Genomic DNA, 20,540 nt, shown 5'->3' with positions numbered 1-20,540 from the left:
ATCGTGCAGCACATTACTAATATGCCTGGGGGGAAAGATTATGTCAACTGCCTGCTAGTGTCCACTTCCAGGATGCAATCTCCCCAGGGGATTAAACTCTCTTGGCAAGCATTGAAACCCAGAAATCTTCTTCTCAAAGCTGTTTGCAATTTGCAGCCGAAACTATCCACAAATGTTGTGACCAAAGCCTACAGTCCCTGACAGCACACGGCTCCAGACATTTCCATGGGGGAAGTTTAATCTACAAGGATGTAGAAATATAAAACAAAGTATTGCTCAAAGTAACTGTTTGTCAGATCATGTGCCTCTAATTTGGTTTCCAGTGACATTACACAGCTGCAGCCAATGGATTCCAGCCAGGCCCAGCAGTCACTGAAGTTCTTTTGGTTTAAATTTAGTATCTGAACATGTTTTGCCCCTCATTAAAAATGGAGAGTAATTGCTCAAAAGTGAACCATAGATGTTACAACTGCAAGAACTTATTAGGTCACTTAGTCCCATCCTCAGAGCAATGCAGGACTGAAAACACATTGCAACAAATACAGAGCAGAGCTGTGTTTGTTTTCATTTTTTTCCTCTTTTTTCCTCTTTATTGTAATCATGAATCAGTATATTCAAAAGTTTAAAAAACAACCAAAAATGCCAGTGTAAACATGCTTCAGGTATATAAGTAATATAAAGTATTGCACATACAAAAGTCCTATGTTCAGTATCACCTCATGGTGCTGTCTCATCAGAGTTGTGCAGATGATGTGACTGTACTGAGCTTTGCTGATCTTATTTCAGAAGCTGCTACACACAGCAATTCCATATTTACAAAAGCTAGAAAGCTCACTGACTTTTTCATGGCAGGATGATTTTGCCAGGAATGTATGGGATATAGAGGTGTGCAAATATGGGACAGGTTTGCTTTGGGGTGGTGTTTATCAGCTGATCTCTTTACAAGGCATCAGCTCAAACCTATTTGGAGAAAGGGCTCTGTTAATGGTTTTTTGGGGGACTTGGAAGTGGTCAGGCCTCCTCATCCTCAGAAAACAGAGATGCTTCACTTCCTTTTTGAGAAAGTTTCAGGGAAACACTGCATCTGCTAAGCTAAAGATTCCATGCAGGTCTTGTTGCGAATTTGCTTTAGATCTGAAGACAGGACACACCTGCTCAGGTTTCCCAGCTCCTGCTTGGATTTCACAGGTCAGGCTGCACGTAAGAAATGGTAAAACGGTAAAATCTCCTATCAGACTGGCAGAAGTCAACAATGCCTCAATGCTAATTCTGTCCCAAAGTCTTAGGAAGAAAAAAGGGACGTTATCTAAAAGGAGACAAGAAATGGCACAAGGGATAACACCATCTTCCAATTAAGATACTGAGATGGATTGGAAAGAAAAGGAACTCAGGAGAAGTGTGATGAGTGTTTCCAAAACCAAAAATGAACCATCTCTCCTGAAGTTTACACAATGTCACACTCATAGGCAGCCCTGGAAGACTCAAGCTTTCAGGCACAAATTTACACAGATCAGAGCTTAAAGCCTCTGCTGAGATTTGGATCATTTACTGATAGAAGAGAAAGAATGAAGCATCTCTTCTTCAGAATCCTCATCACAGAAAACAAAAAAATACTCTAATTTTTACTCTTTACCTCAAAATGACTCTCCTTTTTGTTCATACTGTTTCTCTGCCCATCTTCCTTGCAGGTTTTGATGGAGAAATAGATACATTCAGCTGAATCCAACACTCCAAATATGCTGCCAGGTGTAAAACAAAATTTCAAACAAGCAAACAAAAGCAGAGATGTCTTTGGATGAACAGTGTCAGGGTTTACAATAAAAGTGAAACAGAAGATACCATGGCAGCAGCCATTCCATTTTAAAAGGCCATTTCACCAAAGTAATGAGGTGATGGCAAAGCAAATTTACCCTAGCCCCAACTCCCCCCCAAGCCTTCTCAATATCGCTGCTGTGGCTGTGATTGTTTAAAGCAGTGTTTCACAAATTACAGTTGTACAGGTGTCAGCCACCAGCAATGCAAGCAGAGGGTAATTCATGCCCTGCTCTATACTGTGCCTGGATTTAGTTACCTGGGTGTGATACTGCTAGCGCTGGGTTGAAAAAGATACAACTCGTACTTGTTCAATCACACATCTCATGTTGTAAACTGTTGCATAAATCTTCTGCTTTTCAAAGCACCAAGGAAGATGTGCTCTGTGTACAGCGGGTTTACTTTTCTATTTACATGCAAGTACATGATTTCTATGGTTTTACTTTCTTCTCTCAAAACCTAAGTTGATGATTATATCAGGTACTTATGCTGAAAAGGTGGAAAAATAAATAATTGTGCCCCATCTATAAAGTTCTTTATAGACTACCTTTGTTTGTCAGAAGTACTTTCACAGTACTGATATATTGCTTGTCTCCCTGAGCCATAACTTCATAAAAGTTCTTAGGGAGGTGTCAAAGGTATTCTGAATGATACAGTAGCATTCAGAGGTTTTGTCCTGGTCTTCTAGACAATACAGCAATGCAGGCGTTCTCTCCTTGGGAGATTTGGACTTGTTCTGGAAGCATCTCAGTATACCACATGTGTTCAAAAGCATCTGCTGAAATGTAGACTGACTGGAATACGGGATAAACATTCTGTTCAGCCGTGAGTGTGTTTGTAAGGCAGAGTGATAAAGCTGCTCTCTTTGGCAAGGATAGCCAGCATGTGGCATGTTCTCAGAACGTTGCATAGATCAGATTACGACACCGTGTCACTTGCAGGTACAAAGGAAGACTGATGGAAGAATCCTTCTTTTAATCCTCATCATGTTTCTAGTCTCAAGCAGGATTCTGGCTTGAACTGAATGCATCAGTATGCATCTTCCTCTACGCATCAGTAGTCTTGTTATTTGTCAGTTGTTCCCTGTCAGCCATGTCATCTTGAGGAGGTCTAGCTCTGTCAAAGAAGCCACACTGCAGGGAATAATCAACAGAAACAAAGATGTAACAGCAAGACAACCACAGAAAGACTCAGCTGCAGTTTTATTCTTCCCTCAGCCTGAAAGGTCAGATACAATCTACAGCAGGCTGATAGACTGGGGAGCTTTTTTATTCTACACAAATTTTTCCCTATGAAAAATGTTAGTTTCAGGGGCAAAGCATTGAGTTCTAAAGTACAGTTTAAAAATCCAATTTATACAAAAGATATCTTTGCAGGAGATGTATAGAATCATAGAATTGTTTCAGCTGGAAGAGACCTTTAAGATCAAGTCCAGCCTTTGTCCCAGCCCTATCAACCACTAGACCATTTCCCTAAGTGCAACACCCACTTATCTCTTAAACACCTCCAGGGATGGTGACTCCAGCTCCTCCCTGGGCAGACCCTTCCAATGCCTGACAACCCTGTCAGCAAAGAAGTTCCTGCAGCCTGAACCTCCCCTGGTGCAACTTGAGGCCATTTCCTCTCCCTCTATTGCTTGTTACTAGGTAGAACAGATCGACCCCCACCTCGCTACAGCTTCCTTTCAGGTAGTTGTACAGAATGAGAAGGTCTCCCCTGAGCCTTCTTTTCTCCAGGCTAAACAGTCCCAGATCCCTCAGCCATTCATTATATGAGATGTGCTCCAAATCCTTTACTAGCTTGGTAGCTGCCTCTGGATCCTCTCCAGCACCTCAATGATTCCTCTCACTTAACTTTATCTGCCTAAAAACTACCCTTTTAGCTGAAAGATTGATAGTTACAGAGGCTTCAGAAGAGGGCAAAGGAGAGCACCACTAAAAGGTAATTCCTTTCATCCTCCCATGCTTTAGGTATAGCTTTTTGCTGTTGTTAACTGACTAGGTGAATCTGGAAAGTTAGCATAGGCTGGACACCTAATACATGACTTTCCAGCAGCTAAAGGCAGATGAGACATATCCTAACTTAGCAAGCTATTTCAAGTTTTGTTTAATGGGAACTGAGAGAATGGCCAAAAGCCACATTGTCTCCTTATAATGTAGCAGTTTCCAGTTCCTCCTCTTAAAACTTGTGAAGGGAGTGTAACAATCAACCCAGAACTAGAAAACTTTAAAAACAGAAGATATGACACACTAATATAAAAGGAAATATTCTAAGGAGTGTTGTTGCACCCTGACAAAAACTGGAAGCTCCTGGATTATTCAGAGCAAACAAAGTTAGAGTCACTTCTTTTTGAACCTAAACATCCTGAAAAAGAGGATCATAGGTCTTGGGAAACAGAGACAAGCTCTGCATGGCCATTTACAACCAGAATTGAATAATAAAAGAGGACTTTGAAAACAAGTTCCCTGCATAAAGGTCAGTGACACTAACATGTCAGAAATGCCAAAACAAAAAAAACAAATGTGTATTGTTGCTTTTGCTCCAAACAGTTAAAGATCACAAAACTGTAGCCTCTCTTTTTCCTATAAGTTAGTATCTTACAGGGGTTTTTTTAAGGCAACAATAACAGCAAGAATGCAACATACCTTCCATAAAACTAGGGTCAACATAGCTAATACCAGTAGTCCAAGAAGTATTGCTAGTATTATAACCCATAATGGGATTACAAAAGAGACATTTGGAGTGGACCAAATGACAGATGTTCTGATCTGAAATGAAAAGAACACATTAAATAAGCAAAACTTAAGCAAGTAAAGCCAATCTGACAGTGCAATACAGAGGTTTTAAGAATTCACTTCAGTAGCACTTTGCAGATTAGAAATGCACATCTCCTGGGATTCTCCCACGTTGGCTTCATTTACTGCAAGATAATTACTGCAAATGGGATTCACACACATACCAAAGTCATGTTGTATTAGACATATGAATCATTTTCTCTTAATATTGAGTAGCAAAAAATAACATTCTGTGCAGATGCTTCAGGAAGATGGGAAGAACAGAGTTCTACTCACAGGTATGCTGATACAGCCTAGGCCAGTGTAACTGATTTAACACTGAGTTACTCTGAAACAATGGTTGACTTCAGCCCAAACTTGTAATTCAAACCATGATAGCTACCAGCTACACTATTCTTAATTTCTGCTGACACACCAGTATACATTGTTGCCTATGACTTGTGTTTCAGCTAAGCAGTTCAAAAATGAGAGTCAGAGTGAGTTTTCTTTGTGATGAAGCCTAATGCACAGTATGATGTTAGGCTCCCTAAAAGAAGCCAAGCATACAGACTATTAGCTAATTGGGAAATAAGCATGAAACTCTCTCTCATTGTCTGAGGTCCCAGAAAGCAGCAGGGATGTATAACATGAGTTATCAAAGGTTTGAATTGACTTGGCTAACTTCTCTTTTTACATGTCATCATGACAAAGAGTAATAATAACCTTTCTCTACCTCTCCTTCTGGGGCCATCACATAAGCAACCTCCTCTGCACTCTCCCTTCCATACCTTCAACTAAACTTATTCTGTTCTCTCAGACTCTCTTTTGAATGCTCCTCATCAATCTCACTGAATATTTGCTCTCTCTCTGCTGCTCCTAGTGGAGAAGAACGAATTTGAGCTTTCTTTAGCTCTTCAGCCACAATTACATCCCTCTAGTTTTAGTTTATTTTGACAAACCTTCCTCTTTACTATTAGCCTAGGAAGTGATTTCTCTCTGGGGTTTCCTATTAGGTCTCTCTCAATAACTCCTTGTGTCCCTTAGTAAACTCAAGTAAACTCCTTGTCTCCCTTAGGGTAAATATGTGAAAGATGGAAGTTATTTTCTTCATGTCAACATGAAATTGGGTTTGCAAATCAAACTAATTACACAAACTTCCAAATGGTCATCCTCTTAAGGTACAGCTAGGAAATCTACTCACTTTTCTCCTTGAAGATGGCAAATTTCAGCCTTCTAGCCACATCTAGCCCTTTCCTCTCTCACTCTTTCTCAGGATCATCAGACTTTCTTAGACTTTTCATTCTGCAAGCACCAGCAGATCTGTCTCCTGGTTACTGACACCTTTAATTGGAAGACACTTTGGAATAGTTCCTTCCTCTTTGCAGCCAACTGTCCCCAACTCCAGTACAGTGCTTAGAAAGATGACAGTCTGTTGAGGTCTGCTGGTGCATATATTTTTATATACTATCTCTCACTGTTATGGGACACAGATCATAGTTGAAAATGGGGACAAACTCTCTATGTGAGATACAGTTTGCCTCCTACCAAAGCTTAAAATAAGGATTATATAGAGAATGCCAAGACACTGCACAGTTCTTCTGGGGTTAGCACTTTAACATTGATGTGTACCCTGAAGATTAAATGCCTGCACTGCTGGCCATACCATTGTTGATCTAGCAAACACCTTCAGGTAATATCCTTGTCTAGTCCAGCTGTAAATAGTTACTACCTTAGAGAGTTCAAAAAGGTGGCATATACAAAGAATGTGTTATCCAATTAAAGCTAGAAAAAATATTTCAAGGCAAACAGTAATAAAACCCATGAAATCCTACCCCTAGGTCCTAAAAGACATCTTGCTGGTGTGATCAAGTGATCAACTATGCCACTGCAGGGATTTCATTACCACCCCCAGACTTCTCTTTGGATTGCTTCTTAACCACTGCAGAACTTGATAAGGTCTCTGTATCATCAGGTTCAGCAAGAGCAGCACTCATTTAGCAACAAGAAGATGGGTTTGAATGGCTCTCCTTGTGTCTTGGCATACTGTATCTGGCATTAAGATGCAAGGGCAAAGAAAATGAGGAAAAGGTCATCTGGACTGTCTGCAGGGATTCCTCCCAGAGGAAAGCCAGTTAAGGAAAAAAGATGAATGCTATTAAAGGGCTATTTGGCCAGGGAAATCATAAGGGATGCAGTCAGGACGGGACGAATGAAGCCTGTAGCAAGTAGTGAGCTCAGCTCTCAAAGGAAGAAAGCATCTCACTTCTACAGCTTGAAAATCCTCATGAATGCTGTCCTGAGGGGCAGTACCTTGCAGGTGTGATCACAGGCTGGGAAGTGCTGATGAAAATTCAGTGGGCCTCAAGACAGCAAGAACTGAGATGGACTGAAAAACCCAACTCACCCGCAATGTGCACTGCCTCTGTTGGCAAACTCTGTGGTACTGCATGCAACAAGTTCTATCTCTTTTTTAATTAGTGTTTGAATAGAATCTGATGCTATCAATTCCAGCACACATACCCTACTTATGTAAGGGCTGAGGTTCACTACAGTTTCTGTACTAACACTATCTGAGCATCTTGCTGTGGAGTTGGAGCAGTGAAGTGAGAGATCATTTACCAAAATCATCCTAACAAATATGTGTAAACAGCAGCAAAAAGCAAACCCAAGCAGAGCTTTCTGTCCTCTCAAGTTGGACAAAATTACTGATTCCATTTTACAAGAAGACTGACCCTGAGGGAAGACCCATTCTTCCATTTCATTACTTCTTTTATGGACCATTTCCTAGATGTTTGCTGCATTTGTGTGTTGTATTTTCATTCCTCCTAGTCTGTGAAAACATCAAGGCAACCCAGCTCTTCTTGTGATACCTATAGATCACTTATCAGCATGGATGCACATAGGGATAGCTGAGTCTTCCTGAGGACACACTGTATCCAACTGGGTGGTGCAGCAGTGCTCAGCCTGACTTGTACTGCATGGGCTCATAATATTATCTTCCTTCTATCCTTCAGTAGAGGGCAATTTACAGTGTAATTTCAGTAGCTCAGCTGGAGACTGACAAATGTTGAAATAGAAAGAAGAGCTGTAATCTTCTAGAAATGCAGAATATCCCATTTATAATCCTTAGGTTATCAGCAATGAGTAAAAGAGACAGCAGAAATTAGCCTGATCCTGTATCAGGCAGAATGACAATGGCTAATGAAATATTTCAGTGCTAAAATCTTTAAACCATCTTGTTGCATCTTGTACTTTTCCCATGAATCCTTCTTTGCCTTCGGTTTTTGAAAGAGAAGGAAGGATTGTGCTCGGTACTTGAGATTTATTTCCTCAGCAGGGGATTAAATGTAGTTGTCAGTGTCACTCCTGCCTGTGTGCTTTACCAGTAGAACACCATGCCTGTGGGCTGCCTCGTGCTTCTATACTCTACACAAAAACTTGCAGGGCTACTAATGCAATTCCTGGTGAGCTGTTTGACATTGCAAATCTTGAACACTCACAGAATTGAGGCAGAAGCTGGAGGGGAAGAAAGAAACAAAGCATCCTTTCAGTTTTGCGTGCCTCGTTTCATCCTTTCCATGGAAGACTGTCCCTCCTCCACCCCATGCTGTCCACAACAGTTTTACATATGATTTTGATTTCAGACAAGTCTGCATTATTCAGCCTGGATTTCTGTTCTTCTCCATGTGGTAGGTTTAGCACTGCAGGATCAGAGCCAGGGAATGTTTTCAGGGCGATTTATCTGTTTTCATCTAAGGTGGCCAATATAAAGCAGTGGAATTTTTACACAAGTGTTGCATGTTGGCACAGTTCTCTGTTTAGGACTGACTTCTTCTCCATTTAGGGCTGGAAGACTTATACTGAACACTGAAAACAGTGGTTGCTTCTCTGTCAGCTTGGTGAAAGTCACACCTCACAGCCTGAGAGGAGCCATCTGACTTTTGGCCTTTTGCACTGCTGAATGTCTCACATCTTTTGCATGGGAAAAGGTGGGAAGGAATGCCATCTGGCTCAAGCACTGAGATGAAGGTGAAGCCAGCCAGAGAGTTATGGAAAGAGCCTTTGTCTGCTATTGGAAATAAAATCCAAGCTTGTCTTAGCACAGATGCTGTCTGATGCTCTTAAATTCAGAACCGCTGTTATGGTTCCATGAAAGTCAGTTGTTGCTCATGAAAGTGTTTCTATAGAGGGGGCTTTTATTTTCCTCTTTTAAAAAAATGTGCCACAGTTAAGCACATTGTCAATAGAGAAAAGAAATTTTAAGGTCTTTGCAGCTGATTTTGGTACAGTTTGGATTCCACTCCTCATTTTGGTGCTCCTCAACATGGCTTCAAAATTGTCTTTGATTCTGCTGGAAGGCGACACAATAGAAGGGAGCATATATGTCCATCATCAGTCCCTTTTGGATAGATGGTTTTACTATTGGGAACATTCAGAATCTGTGGTTAGAATTCAATGCCTCTTGGTAGGAATCTCACAAAGTTGGTTTCTTTTGCCTTCTTTAAAAGATACACTTTAAACAATAGAAATAGTTTCCTCGTAATTTAATCTGCTGCTTTAAGAAACAGTAGCTAAATTCATTCTAATGCTATCACTTTTACTGCCCATGATGACCTTCCTCTAATCTTTAGTCATTTTGCTTACAGACACTGAGAAACAGGAACATTTTAGTATTCCTACACGTTCCTATCCAACTTTTGCAGCATAATGTTCTTATATGCTCTTAGAGAATGCTGAAAATAGAATGCAAAAGCTCCCTTGAGCTTGGAGTCATAATTAATATTGAACATGTATGTTTACATTTACAATGCTTGTGTAAATATATTTCTTAAGGAATATAAAGTAAATTTAAACATAAAAGGAATATAAAGTACATAAATATAAGGAATATAAAGTACATTTAAAGTACTACCACTGTACAATAGCTAAAAAATTTATAAGCCTTGGTCTGAAACTCATTGTAGGACACTGCTCAAACAGTTTAGATTAAGGCACCTCCCTCTGTAGATGCAATCAAACATCTTTAAAAAGCAAACAGATTTTATTAACCTCCAAAAATGGCTTAAGGATCATAAATTAAAATGGAACAAATTACTACTTATTCTAAGCCTATATACTTTATAATAAAAAAGTGCTTTTGCTCTGCAGAGGAAATCAATCAAGCAGGATAATGTTATTTACCATAATAATATCTCTAAGAAAAAGGGCAATTTTCTCTTGAATGATACAGCTGTTAGCAGGGAAATCCAACCAGTTGTAGTACAACATAGAGCTGCATTCCAAAATTAACAGAAACGCTTTCATTGATGTTAGTGGATTTTGGTGTAAGCTCCACTCGTTTCCAAGCTAACTTTCTCTTTGTTGCCATTTTTACTCTATTGTTTTATTGTAAAAGAGTCAGGTTGTCTTATATTTACATAACATTTCCCATACCTTCTGTTTAAAATATAGACCTATATTCTGTGATGATGGAAAGAAAGAACATGGCTACTCGACTGTGTAGGTTACTGATGGGTATGAGAGCATCCATGCCTTTAAAATTAAATACACATATCAGTCTGCACAATTGGAACCCAGTACTGTATGTGTTGAATGAAGGGCATATGCTCTGTTCTTTTAAAATGTATTATCTTTACTATATAAACTACAAAGTGGTAGCTGATTATTAGAGACATACTTTTGACAATTAATCTTAAAATATTAAAATCTTCATTCCACTTGCACCTTTGCATGAAAGAAAGTCATAAACTTCCCAATAAATCTTTGGCAACTTTTAAAATACAAGCAGTGATCTTATTCAAAAAGAGCAAAAATATTAAGCATTGCCCAACTTCAAGCAAATATTTCTCCTGGCAGTGGAACATCAAAAGAGCTTGTGTATATAACACATCAAGCTGTAGAGCTGGCAAGCATCCACTGCCATGTCCAGATATGAAACGACATTAAAGCACTATCATTTTTCAACATTTTACAGTTGCCATTACAGGCATTTTGCTGTAAATCATCTGCAGCAAATAACAAGCATTATAGTGGCTGGAGTAAGAGAATAAAATGCTTATCTGATCATTTGGTAGACCATCTGACACTTGTTGAGAACAGCAGGCTATCACCTGGGCTGAAGCACTTCAGTCCAGATAAAGGCACCACTATCAACAAGAGTTCTACACAACATGTGTTTCTGGTATGGAACACATGCTGCAAGAAAAGAAAAAGAGCATGAGTATATCTGTCAGCTTGGAGCCTTTGAACCTTTCGGGATGAATACTGCATTAAGCATCAAATCTTTCTGGTGAAATCACAGTTCTCCTGATGTTAGAGGTTAGAATCACTAAGAGCATGTAGGACCAGGATTTCACCTTGTGTCTTCCCAGAGCCAAGTATCAACCATTCAACTTGTGTTCGTCCAAAACAAAACTTCAGAGCCTGTAGCCTCCAAAATATACTCAAGGTAAGCTGTAAAATGTATTATTATGTTGGTTTTCCATACAAGAAGATATTCAGTCAACAGACTGATGCAATGTATTTACACTATGATTTAATTTGGAAAAGTTTGTCCTGAGCTTACATTTTAAAATAAGGGCTGTAAAGGATAAATCTTTATAAAGATGGGAACAATAATCCTTCAAATTTCAGGTTACCCTTATACTAGAATCCAATTTTGCACTCAGGTTACTGATTTCTATCAATAATGAGAAGACAGAGTGAATTTTAACCATGGTATTAGACATCAAATAAGCAAGTTCCTTCAAATTGCTCCCCAAACTCAGTGTTTTGGCACCAGGAAACAAACCAAATTTACACCTCCAAGATTATTTTTTCTTCTAATAATCCAAGGACATACAAATCTTGCTCTGCAAATAAGACAATCTATTAGCTATTTATCACATCTACAGGGGTTATCAGGTATTATTTCTTGCATCTGATGTGCTATGAAGTGGAGATTCTAGAGAGATGCGTTGACCTGTCTGAAAATCAAGAAGCTTAATACAGATAAAAGGGAAGTTATCATGGATAATCCATAAGCCTGTGTGAGAGATTTGCTGACTGGGAGAAGAGTGAGATCTCTCAACCTCACAGAAAGAAGATTTTGGATTTTGCTCAAAAATTTCCTCCAGACTTTTTTTACTCCAAACAAGACAATTAGACATTTGTTTTCACAGCTTTGTTGTTTTCTTCTGGGTTGAAAAAACCCATCCTGATTGCAGTAGAGCAGTCTGGACATTACTGCAGTAAGAAATGATTTAAAAATGGAATTAGTATCATATATCAGCAACTTCCACAGAAAGCAACAAAGGTATTTCCTTTAGGTATTATTTCAGGAATTTACACTAGGAACACAGGAAGGACTGATCCCCATGTTTTCATCTATAAAAACTTTCACAGCTGTGATCAGAATGACCAAATACATGTGCTTCACGCAAAGATATAACTTTCAGTTACTTACTGCTATGTTTCCCTCGGGGAGCTTTGCTGCTTGCACTTTATATGGCATGCTCTTAACTTCGAAGGACACATTGGAAGAAAGAGTATAGAGATCATTCTTCCTCTGAAATGATATTAAAAAAAAATCAAGAGCCATGTTTATACTTAAAAACAGTATGAGAAATAGGTAGAGAAAAATTACAGAGCACTGATTTCCTAAGGCAAAGATGATTTCTTTTGGTAAAGGGTACAGCAATCTTAGGACCTGTACCTGTCCTTGAGCACAACATAAAGCTGAAATACAAAGACCACGTGTTCAAAAAGGGAAGAAGGGTTAGATATGCAGAAAGATACAAACACTTGCTCCTTATCTTTCTCTCTGAATTTCTCTGAAATGAATCTGATGTTTATGGGGTGCCTATATTTTAAAACCTTGCCTCAGCTCACCAAGCATGACGACAAATGTGGGTATCGTAAGAAGGTTTCCAGGCCTACATTGAGCCCAAGCCTGTAAAGCTCCCTGATGGCATCAAAGGAGTGGCCATTGCTGCCCAACAGACAACAAGAAGAATGAATTCATTCTGTTGGCTTTCTAAAACAGTAGCTTTCTCCTCAAATATCTGAGTATTTAGTGGTGACACGAAGCCAGCATATTTATTTGCCTTCTAGAAATCATTTGGCTCTGCCATAATTTTGTCCTTTCAAAATATACGGAGTGGCCAAATGTTTATTATCAGAACATTTAACCTCTCCTTGAGGCTTCTATTAGGAATGAGTAATATGAATCATAGAATTATAGAATGGTAGGGGTTGGAAGGGACCTTTAGAGATCATCCAGTCCAACCCCCCAGCAGAAGCAGGGTCACCTAGATCAGGTCGCATAGGAACATGTCCAGGAGGGTCTTGAAGACCTCCAAGGAAGGAGACTCCACAACCCCTCTGGGCAGCCTGTGCCAGGGCTCCCTCACTGAAACAGTGAAATAGTTTTTTCTTATATTTAAGTGGAACTTTTTGTGTTCCAGCTTCATCCCATCACCCCTTGTCCTGTTGCTAGATACTGTAGAAAAAAGAGATGTCCCAACCTCCTGACACCCACCCTTTAGATATTTGTAAATGTTAATAAGATCTCCCCTCAGTCTCCTCCAGACTAAACAGCCCCAGATCCTGAAGCCTTTCCTCATATGAAAGATGTTCCAGTCCCCTGATCATCTTGGTGGCCCTGCACTGGACTCTCTCCAGCAGTTCCCTGTCCCTCTTGAGCTGAGGAGCCCAGAACTGGACACAGGACTCCAGATGAGGCCTCACCAGGGCCGAGTAGAGAGGGAGCAGAACCTCCCTCAACCTGCTGGCAACACTCTTCTTGATGCATCCCAGGCTGCCATTGGCTTCTTGGCCACGAGGGCACATTGCTGGCTCATGTTTAGCTTATTGTCAAACAGCACTCCCAGGTCTCTCTCTGCAGAGCTGCTCTTCAGCAGGTCACCCCCAGCCTGTCCTGGTGCATGGGGTTGTTCCTTCCCAGCTGCAGGACTCTGCACTTGTCCTTGTTGAACCTCATGAGGTTCCTCTCTGCCCGTGAAGAAAACTGCCTCAAATGACTACACAGGGACAGTCAAATCAGCTCTTTAACACAGATGAAATCTAATAAAGGGACACTACCTTTTCTATCAAGAGTATCTGAAATTAAAAAATAGATTGATTTACTATGGGACATGGCACATGAGTATTTTTACACACTTGTATGCTGTTAAAAATCTGTGAGATGCTCTACAGGAAGATTTTTTTTTCCTTATCACACTAATTATTTTCCTTTTTCAGACTCAGGCCACTCTTTATCTTGTATTCCACAGCACTAGACTTCTAGAAAATCCAGCATGTTTCTGTAGTTGTGCAGCAATTTACATTCAGAAAAAAAGCCTGAAAAAAGCCTGATGTTTTCCATTCTAAGCAATAAATATCAATATAAAGTAAAGGCATTAATTCTCTTGAAAGATCATATAAAGGAAACACAGCATTCATGGAAAAACAAATCCTCTACCTACTACTTTAAAACAATGGCTGTGGTGAGCATCAGTTGCAAGCAGGCTTTTTACTTGCACCAACACCTTGGAGACACAAGCAGCTGTCCCTCCTACAGTCTTGTTTATAGTTCTCAAGTAATTTGTGAGAAACAGCATATCTTTACCATATCATTTTTTCAAATAGCATGTGTTTAAATATTCAGTGTTTACTGGAAGCTGCAAGACCTGTGGTTTGCAATTCAAGCTGAAGACTTCATTATGGCTCAGAGGAAGAAGGGATTTGGTGTTTGTAAGTGTCAGTATAATCACACAATCATTTAAGTTGGAAAAGACCCTTAAGATCATTGAGTCCAACCACTAAGCTCACACTGCCAAGCTCATCACTAAATCATATCACTCAGAAACTCATCTATAGGTGTTTCAAGTATCTCCAGGAAAGGTGACTCCACGACCTCCCTGAGCAGTCTGTGCCAGTGTTTAACAACCCTCTAAGTGCAAAAGTTCTTCCTAATTGCCAATTTAAACCTCCCTTGGCACAACTTGAGCCCATTTCACTTTGTCCTATCACCTGCTACTTAGGAGAAGAGACTGACTCCCACCATGCTACAGTCTTTGTAGAGGATGATCAGCTCTCCCCTCAGGCTCCTCTTCTCCACGTCAAACAACTCCAGTTCCCTCAGTTGCTTCTCATAAGACTCGTTCTCCAGACCCATCACCAGCTTTGTTGCCCGTCTCTGGAGATGCTTCAGCAGCTCAATGTCATTGTAGTGAGGGGAACACAGTCCTTGAGGTGCAGCCTCACTAGTGCCAAGTACAGGGGAGAAAACCACTGCCCTGGTCCTGCTGGTCACACTGTTTCTGATACAAGTCATGATGCCATTGACTTTCTTGGCCACCTGGACACAGTGCTGACATATTCAGCTGGTTGTCAATTAACACCTGCAGGTCCATTTCTGCAAGACATCTTTCCAGTCACTCTGCCCCAAGCCTGTAGCATTGCATGGGGTTATTATGGCCAAAGTGCAGGACCCAGCCTTGTTAAACCTCATACAATTGCCCTTGCCCTAATGACCAACAGTAGGGAGCCCAGCTCTAGCTCCATTGGCCTTTTGAGATTCCCTTTGTTTTAGAACAAGCTGAGCCTGCTCTTGTGCTCATTGCTGAGACTGTAGTTTGCCAATATCTTGGTAAGGAGGCAAAACATGGCCATCCTCTATGTTGATTGCTTGGTAGATCCTTGTTGGTGTATCTATTAAGGCTTTTCTCTCTCTCTCTCTCTCTACACACACTTATGCTTTACAGATAGATTTTTGAACTGAAGCTTTTGTTTTTTTTAAGAGTTGCAAGACATGGAAGCATCCAGAAATGAAGGAAAGTGTTCCCAATAAGTATTCAGTTTCCCTAAGAAAAAATAATAGAAATAATGTGGGAAGTGATGGAAAATCTTGGACAATTTGAAGGAGAGTTCTTCAGGCTCTAGCAGAATGCTGTTGGTTTCTGCAAGAAGCTCAAGCAAGGACCTGAAGTCTCTCAGAAACATCTTTAAGGCATACAGAGGCACCCTAGTCAGAAAGCAGACTAAAATGTGGGGATAAAAGTAGCCTACTGGGAGCTAGTTCCTCCTTTGTAGGAGGAACAAAACTTGTAGCAGCATAAAGAAGTCTGACAGGTCATTGTTCTGCAAGTTTAAAGAATTTAACACTGGAAAGACTCCCCAGAATGACTTTGTTCCATTGTTTCTATTCAGCACTGTTCAACTTTTCTGAAACACTTTCTTCTGCTCAGATGTAGCCCAGTGAAGTCACCCTCACCGAAGGCCACACACTTTATTGCAATCTGAGTCCTGCAGTGGAATTTTTCCCCCAGAACTTATGCCTGTCACATATGGAGTTCAGAGCTGTTATAAGAATACTGGCCCTGCTTGATTACAACTTGTTTCCCTTTGTGTCTGCTGGAGTCTGGCACATTTTAGAGACAAGAAGGTAAGCAATATGGTGTTACCTTTTAAATATATGCTTTGGGAATTCATTAGCTTGCTTTCTTTGACCCAGACCTCCAAAAACCTGAACAACTGCCAATAAATAGAGTAGCTTATACAAATGCTGAGAGTAGAGGTCATATAACTATTTGTTCTTGCATTAATTTGTTTAAAAATACATGTATGACTCCATGGATGGTCAAAAAGTACTTCTGCTATTTGGAACAATAGGTTACAACTCCTCTGAAAATCATCACATCCTCTTCTCTATCCTTAACTTAGATTTCACGTATCTTTTACATTCATTCTCATTTCTCAGATTAAAACTAGATTTTTCTCCCTTCTAGCTATTAAAGTTCATGCAGTCAGGGGTGCCAAATTCAAATATATGGATCTGACTGAAAGTCAAGAAACAAGCAATACAGTTATATTCAATAACTTTTAAAGAAAAGAGAATAAGCTTCAAGCCTCTCGAGAACCTTGCACAGCCTCTGTTATTTTTTTACATTACTATCTCTCAAGGCTCTTCCAGAAGATTTTTATCATTGTGAGGAACTTACAATACAGGCTGAAGTAACAGTCAAGAATGAGCTGAGTTCCACCTCCCACAATACTACAAATGTCCAAAGAGCTTGGAAGGGTGTTGCAAATCAGACAGATGGTAAAGAGTCAATGTGTAGAAATACATATTTGAAACACGTTTTACTAGCCAGCTCCTGAGTCTTATATTAAAAAGTATCCATCAGAGTTCAAAGAACACTGGGAAGATACCCTTAGATCTGCCTCTGATGACTCAGAAACATCATGATTAGATAAATGGGGACATAATAGAGCCCTAAGAGAACACAACACAACACAGCCATGTATGGTTGTTTCTCTTTTGCATGAATCAGACTACTATTTGCTCAATCAGCAAACCGAAATCCAAAAGTCAGCTTTACTAGAGGGTTCATATTTACAGCCAGGCTTTGAAGTTAATCCAAAAAAGCCTGTGATTCTTCTTGGCCTTTGCACAATGTCTGTCACTATCTTTGTTGGCTGGTTGGGAAATTTGGGCTGCTTTATTTACTCAAACGTGTCTCATCATTTCACGTCATTTAACTGTTATTTGTTATGGAAGTTTGGATTTTAAGGTGACAGATTACAACTGTCAAGAGGCAAAGGGGTCAGCTGCTGTCAGTTAAACTAAGTGGAAGAGGAAGGAGTCACTCAATACATGACTGATTGTTTGTGGCAACCAAGTATACAGGCTGATCCACATAACTTCAATTAGAAACATGATTTATCTCATCCTAACATTAATCAATCACTTTCAATCAAATGCTTCTCAGGTTTGCATTAGCATATCTATGAGATGAAAATACATAATGACAGTGTGTTCTCAGCTTTAATGAGCACTAACAATTTCTCCTGCAGATCACCACATCTTCATTTAGATGACAACACGATTGGGGAATGTTGTATGTCATCACTTGCCTGCTTTCTTTAGCATATGAAAATGTTGTACATTAATTGCATGTGCAAAAGAGTTTGGGATTTTGCTGTAGAGTCAGCAAGTTTTCCTCTAAGTTTCTTTGCAAAACCATGACTGAGGGTTCAGTCTGGCCTTTCAACAATCCTCCCTGGTTCAGAAACACCACATCCTGGTTCTTTTGACTGTGTTTTAATCCTCAGTTTGAGCCTGCAGGTTTCAGCCTAGTCAACAGCAGTTGTATTTAGATATGCTTTAGTTTACTTCTGGAATAGCCTTAGGAACTAGAAGTTTACAGGCTTACTAAGAGCAGACCATGCCCTTTTTAGGAAACTAATTAGGCTTGACAGTCTTTTATGGTGATGGCTGTGCAACTGTTAATTTTAATAGAGGCTGTGAGGAACGGAAGTGTTTTGAGGTGAGTGGGAGGAAGGCAACCAGATCCCATCACACTATTTACTCTCTTCTCAGTATCTCAGTTTGCATATGAAGCAGGGGTCATGTTATTCTGGCAGCTTTTTAAACATGAGTGTGCAACAGTTCTCTGGGGACTGCCTTTTTTTCCTTAGAAAAAAAATCCTGTTGCTTTAAGGGGAGTTTTCTGAGCCTTTACAAGGCCTGCACGTCACTATTGGAAGGAAACAGAAATGTCTCCTAAAGATACACATAAAAGTTAAAATCACAGACCATAAAAAGCCTTGTTTGAATACAAGGACATAGAAGCACAGTGGAGTAAGCAAAGATGTACTGGTGGGAATATTTGATGTGAGCCAGGGAATCAACAGGATGGCTCATCCTTGCCCCTGCCCACAGGCTGGTGTAGGTCCCACCTCTGCTTTGAGCTCAATGAGTGAAGGGAGGTGCAGGCATAGCAAGCAGAATTTATTAAGGAGCAATGAGGAGCTAAAAGGACTGCAGCATTGGCATTGCCTGGTGTGTTTGCACACACTTGTATCCCAAGACACAGCTTTGACCCTTCTCCACTATCCAGATCAAAAGGAAGGCAGAGAAGGTGTTTCAAAACATCTAGATAAAGCATCCTATGAAGCTATCTCTCTGTCTTGTCACTGGCTACAAAGTCAGCCAACCAGTCTTGGCATCTAACTTTCATAGAATCATAGAATGGTAGGGGTTGGAAGGGACCTTTAGAGATCATCTAGTCCACCCACCCCAGATGAAAGACCTTCTCTGAAAGATCAACTTTCAGATGACTACAATTAGGTAAGATGAGTCCCTGTGCTTTTATATTAAACATATCATTGAGTTATCCCTGTTCTGAACCTAAGTCAGGCTAACTACACTTATATTCTATCTTTATCAAGTCATTAAGAAAATGAGATTTCATGTCTTCTGTAGCTAGTTTGTTCCAACTGTTACACATCCTCAGTCACAATCAAAAACTCAGAGAAACTCTCTGTTTCTCATTAAATTTGTTTAGATATAATCTCTTACAGTTATTTCTTGTTACATACTAAATTGGACTTAGAAAAAAAATTATGAAGCTAATTCACAGAATGAGAGAGTCATAGAAATCTCACTGTAATAGCCTAGAAAATGAGCATATACAGATTGTACAAGAGGTTTCATTTATGTGTTTGTTTTTTCACAACATATTTTCCAATATATACATTTTTACTGTGAGTGCAGAAGTGCTTACAGACTGACATTGTGTATGCAAAATGATTTTGTGTACCACCTTTGCAAAAGCTTACACCAGAATACGCCTATCCAGTTACCCAGATTTGGAAGGATAGAGAGACATACAAGCTGTCAAGCTTTTGGACTTAAATTTGAAGTAAAGGCTGCCCTTTTTTTCCTGTTAGCAGATGACTCACTGAGCAAACCTAAATGGAGTACATCCAGTCTAGCCTTGCAAACACGTGTGCTAAAGATGACTCCTCTTAAAAGCACTGTATTTGTGTTAAGGAAACTGAAGGAAGGATAGAGATGGATGGTTAATAGAAAGAAAAAGTACTGACTAACAAGGAATTGATTCACCTAATATCTGAAAGGATGTCTTTTGTTACTAAGCTAGACTGAAATCATTTTCTCTCAAGCAAGGCCAGATAGCTCTATGCTCTCCTCAGTCACAATTGTACTAATAGCTGTTGCAGAAGAAACACAGAATGTGACTCTAATTCCTGACAGAGAGGAAGAAAAACCTTTCATCTTTTTGGTAATCACTACATAGTTCAATACATGAAGGGAGACCCATCACTCCCTGTAGTGGTTTTGTCTGGGCCAGGTTTTGGTATTCTATTTGGAATTGTAAATTCCTTGAAGAAGGGAAGTAATAATCAATCAGTTTGATCAAGACAGGATTTGCATATACTTCATACTAATAGCATAAACTTCTCAGTGTACTGCCCAGTGTTAAAGAGTTGATAACCACGTAGTACTACAGAGATGTGACCAGCTGTGAGGTAACAGCTCACAGTGCAATCAATCCCTCTGCCTTATGCACTGTAAATACAATTCTGAGAGCAGATGAAGCTGGAAATGCAAGAATTTGAAAAGAGAAGCTCATTTTTTCCCATGGCCTGTGCTGTCCCTTCTTTTTAGTGGTAAGACACAGAGTGTCACTACATGAGTGTTGTATGTGATATCAGCTTCATACACATTACTCTTCCCTAGATTAACAGAGAAAAAACAACAGGTTTGAGGTTTTTTTCTTAAACTGGCCACGGTGTCCAGCATATACTGTTTAGCTCCAAGAAAAACCTTTAATCAGGAAAGATGTGATGAATGCAATGCACATCATGGAGACCTAAGAAATTACTGACTTGAGTCAGTCCAGGAAAGAAGAAACAAAACCAGGAAAAGTGTTTAAAAATAATCTTGGGATTTTCAGGTAAGATTCAGGACATGGATTTGAGAGGCAGTGATAGGGAGAAAAAGAGAAGTAAGCAGCACGCATGTGACCTGAACAGGGATCACTGAGATGTTCTCTTCACAGAAAGTGATAACGAAAAGGTCCATTTAATGTCACCATTTCTATCCTAAAACATCTGGTCAAATAAAACATGCAGGGGTCTGAGTATAGTAAGAGATTTTTGTGTATG

The 20,540-nt window shown here is 39.8% G+C and overlaps 1 protein-coding gene across 1 annotated transcript in view; it reads right to left on the bottom strand.

The window, feature by feature from the left end:
- Window positions 1–566: 566 nt before the first annotated feature.
- Window positions 567–20,540, bottom strand: part of ITGA8 (integrin subunit alpha 8) — a 97,153-nt gene continuing 77,179 nt past the window's right edge. Inside the window, exons 28-30 of the mRNA XM_061997292.1 lie at window positions 12,031–12,132; window positions 4,458–4,580; window positions 567–2,945 (exon numbers count right to left, since the gene is read on the bottom strand). Coding sequence (XP_061853276.1) covers window positions 2,859–2,945; window positions 4,458–4,580; window positions 12,031–12,132 — 312 coding nt within the window. The 3' untranslated portion in view covers window positions 567–2,858. The remainder of the gene's footprint in view (window positions 2,946–4,457; window positions 4,581–12,030; window positions 12,133–20,540) is intronic.

This window comes from Colius striatus, chromosome 5 (assembly GCF_028858725.1).
Source record: "Colius striatus isolate bColStr4 chromosome 5, bColStr4.1.hap1, whole genome shotgun sequence".
Lineage (NCBI taxonomy): Eukaryota > Metazoa > Chordata > Aves > Coliiformes > Coliidae > Colius > Colius striatus.
Note: the sequence above shows the minus strand (reverse complement) of the source record. Positions and strands in the feature narration are given on the sequence as shown.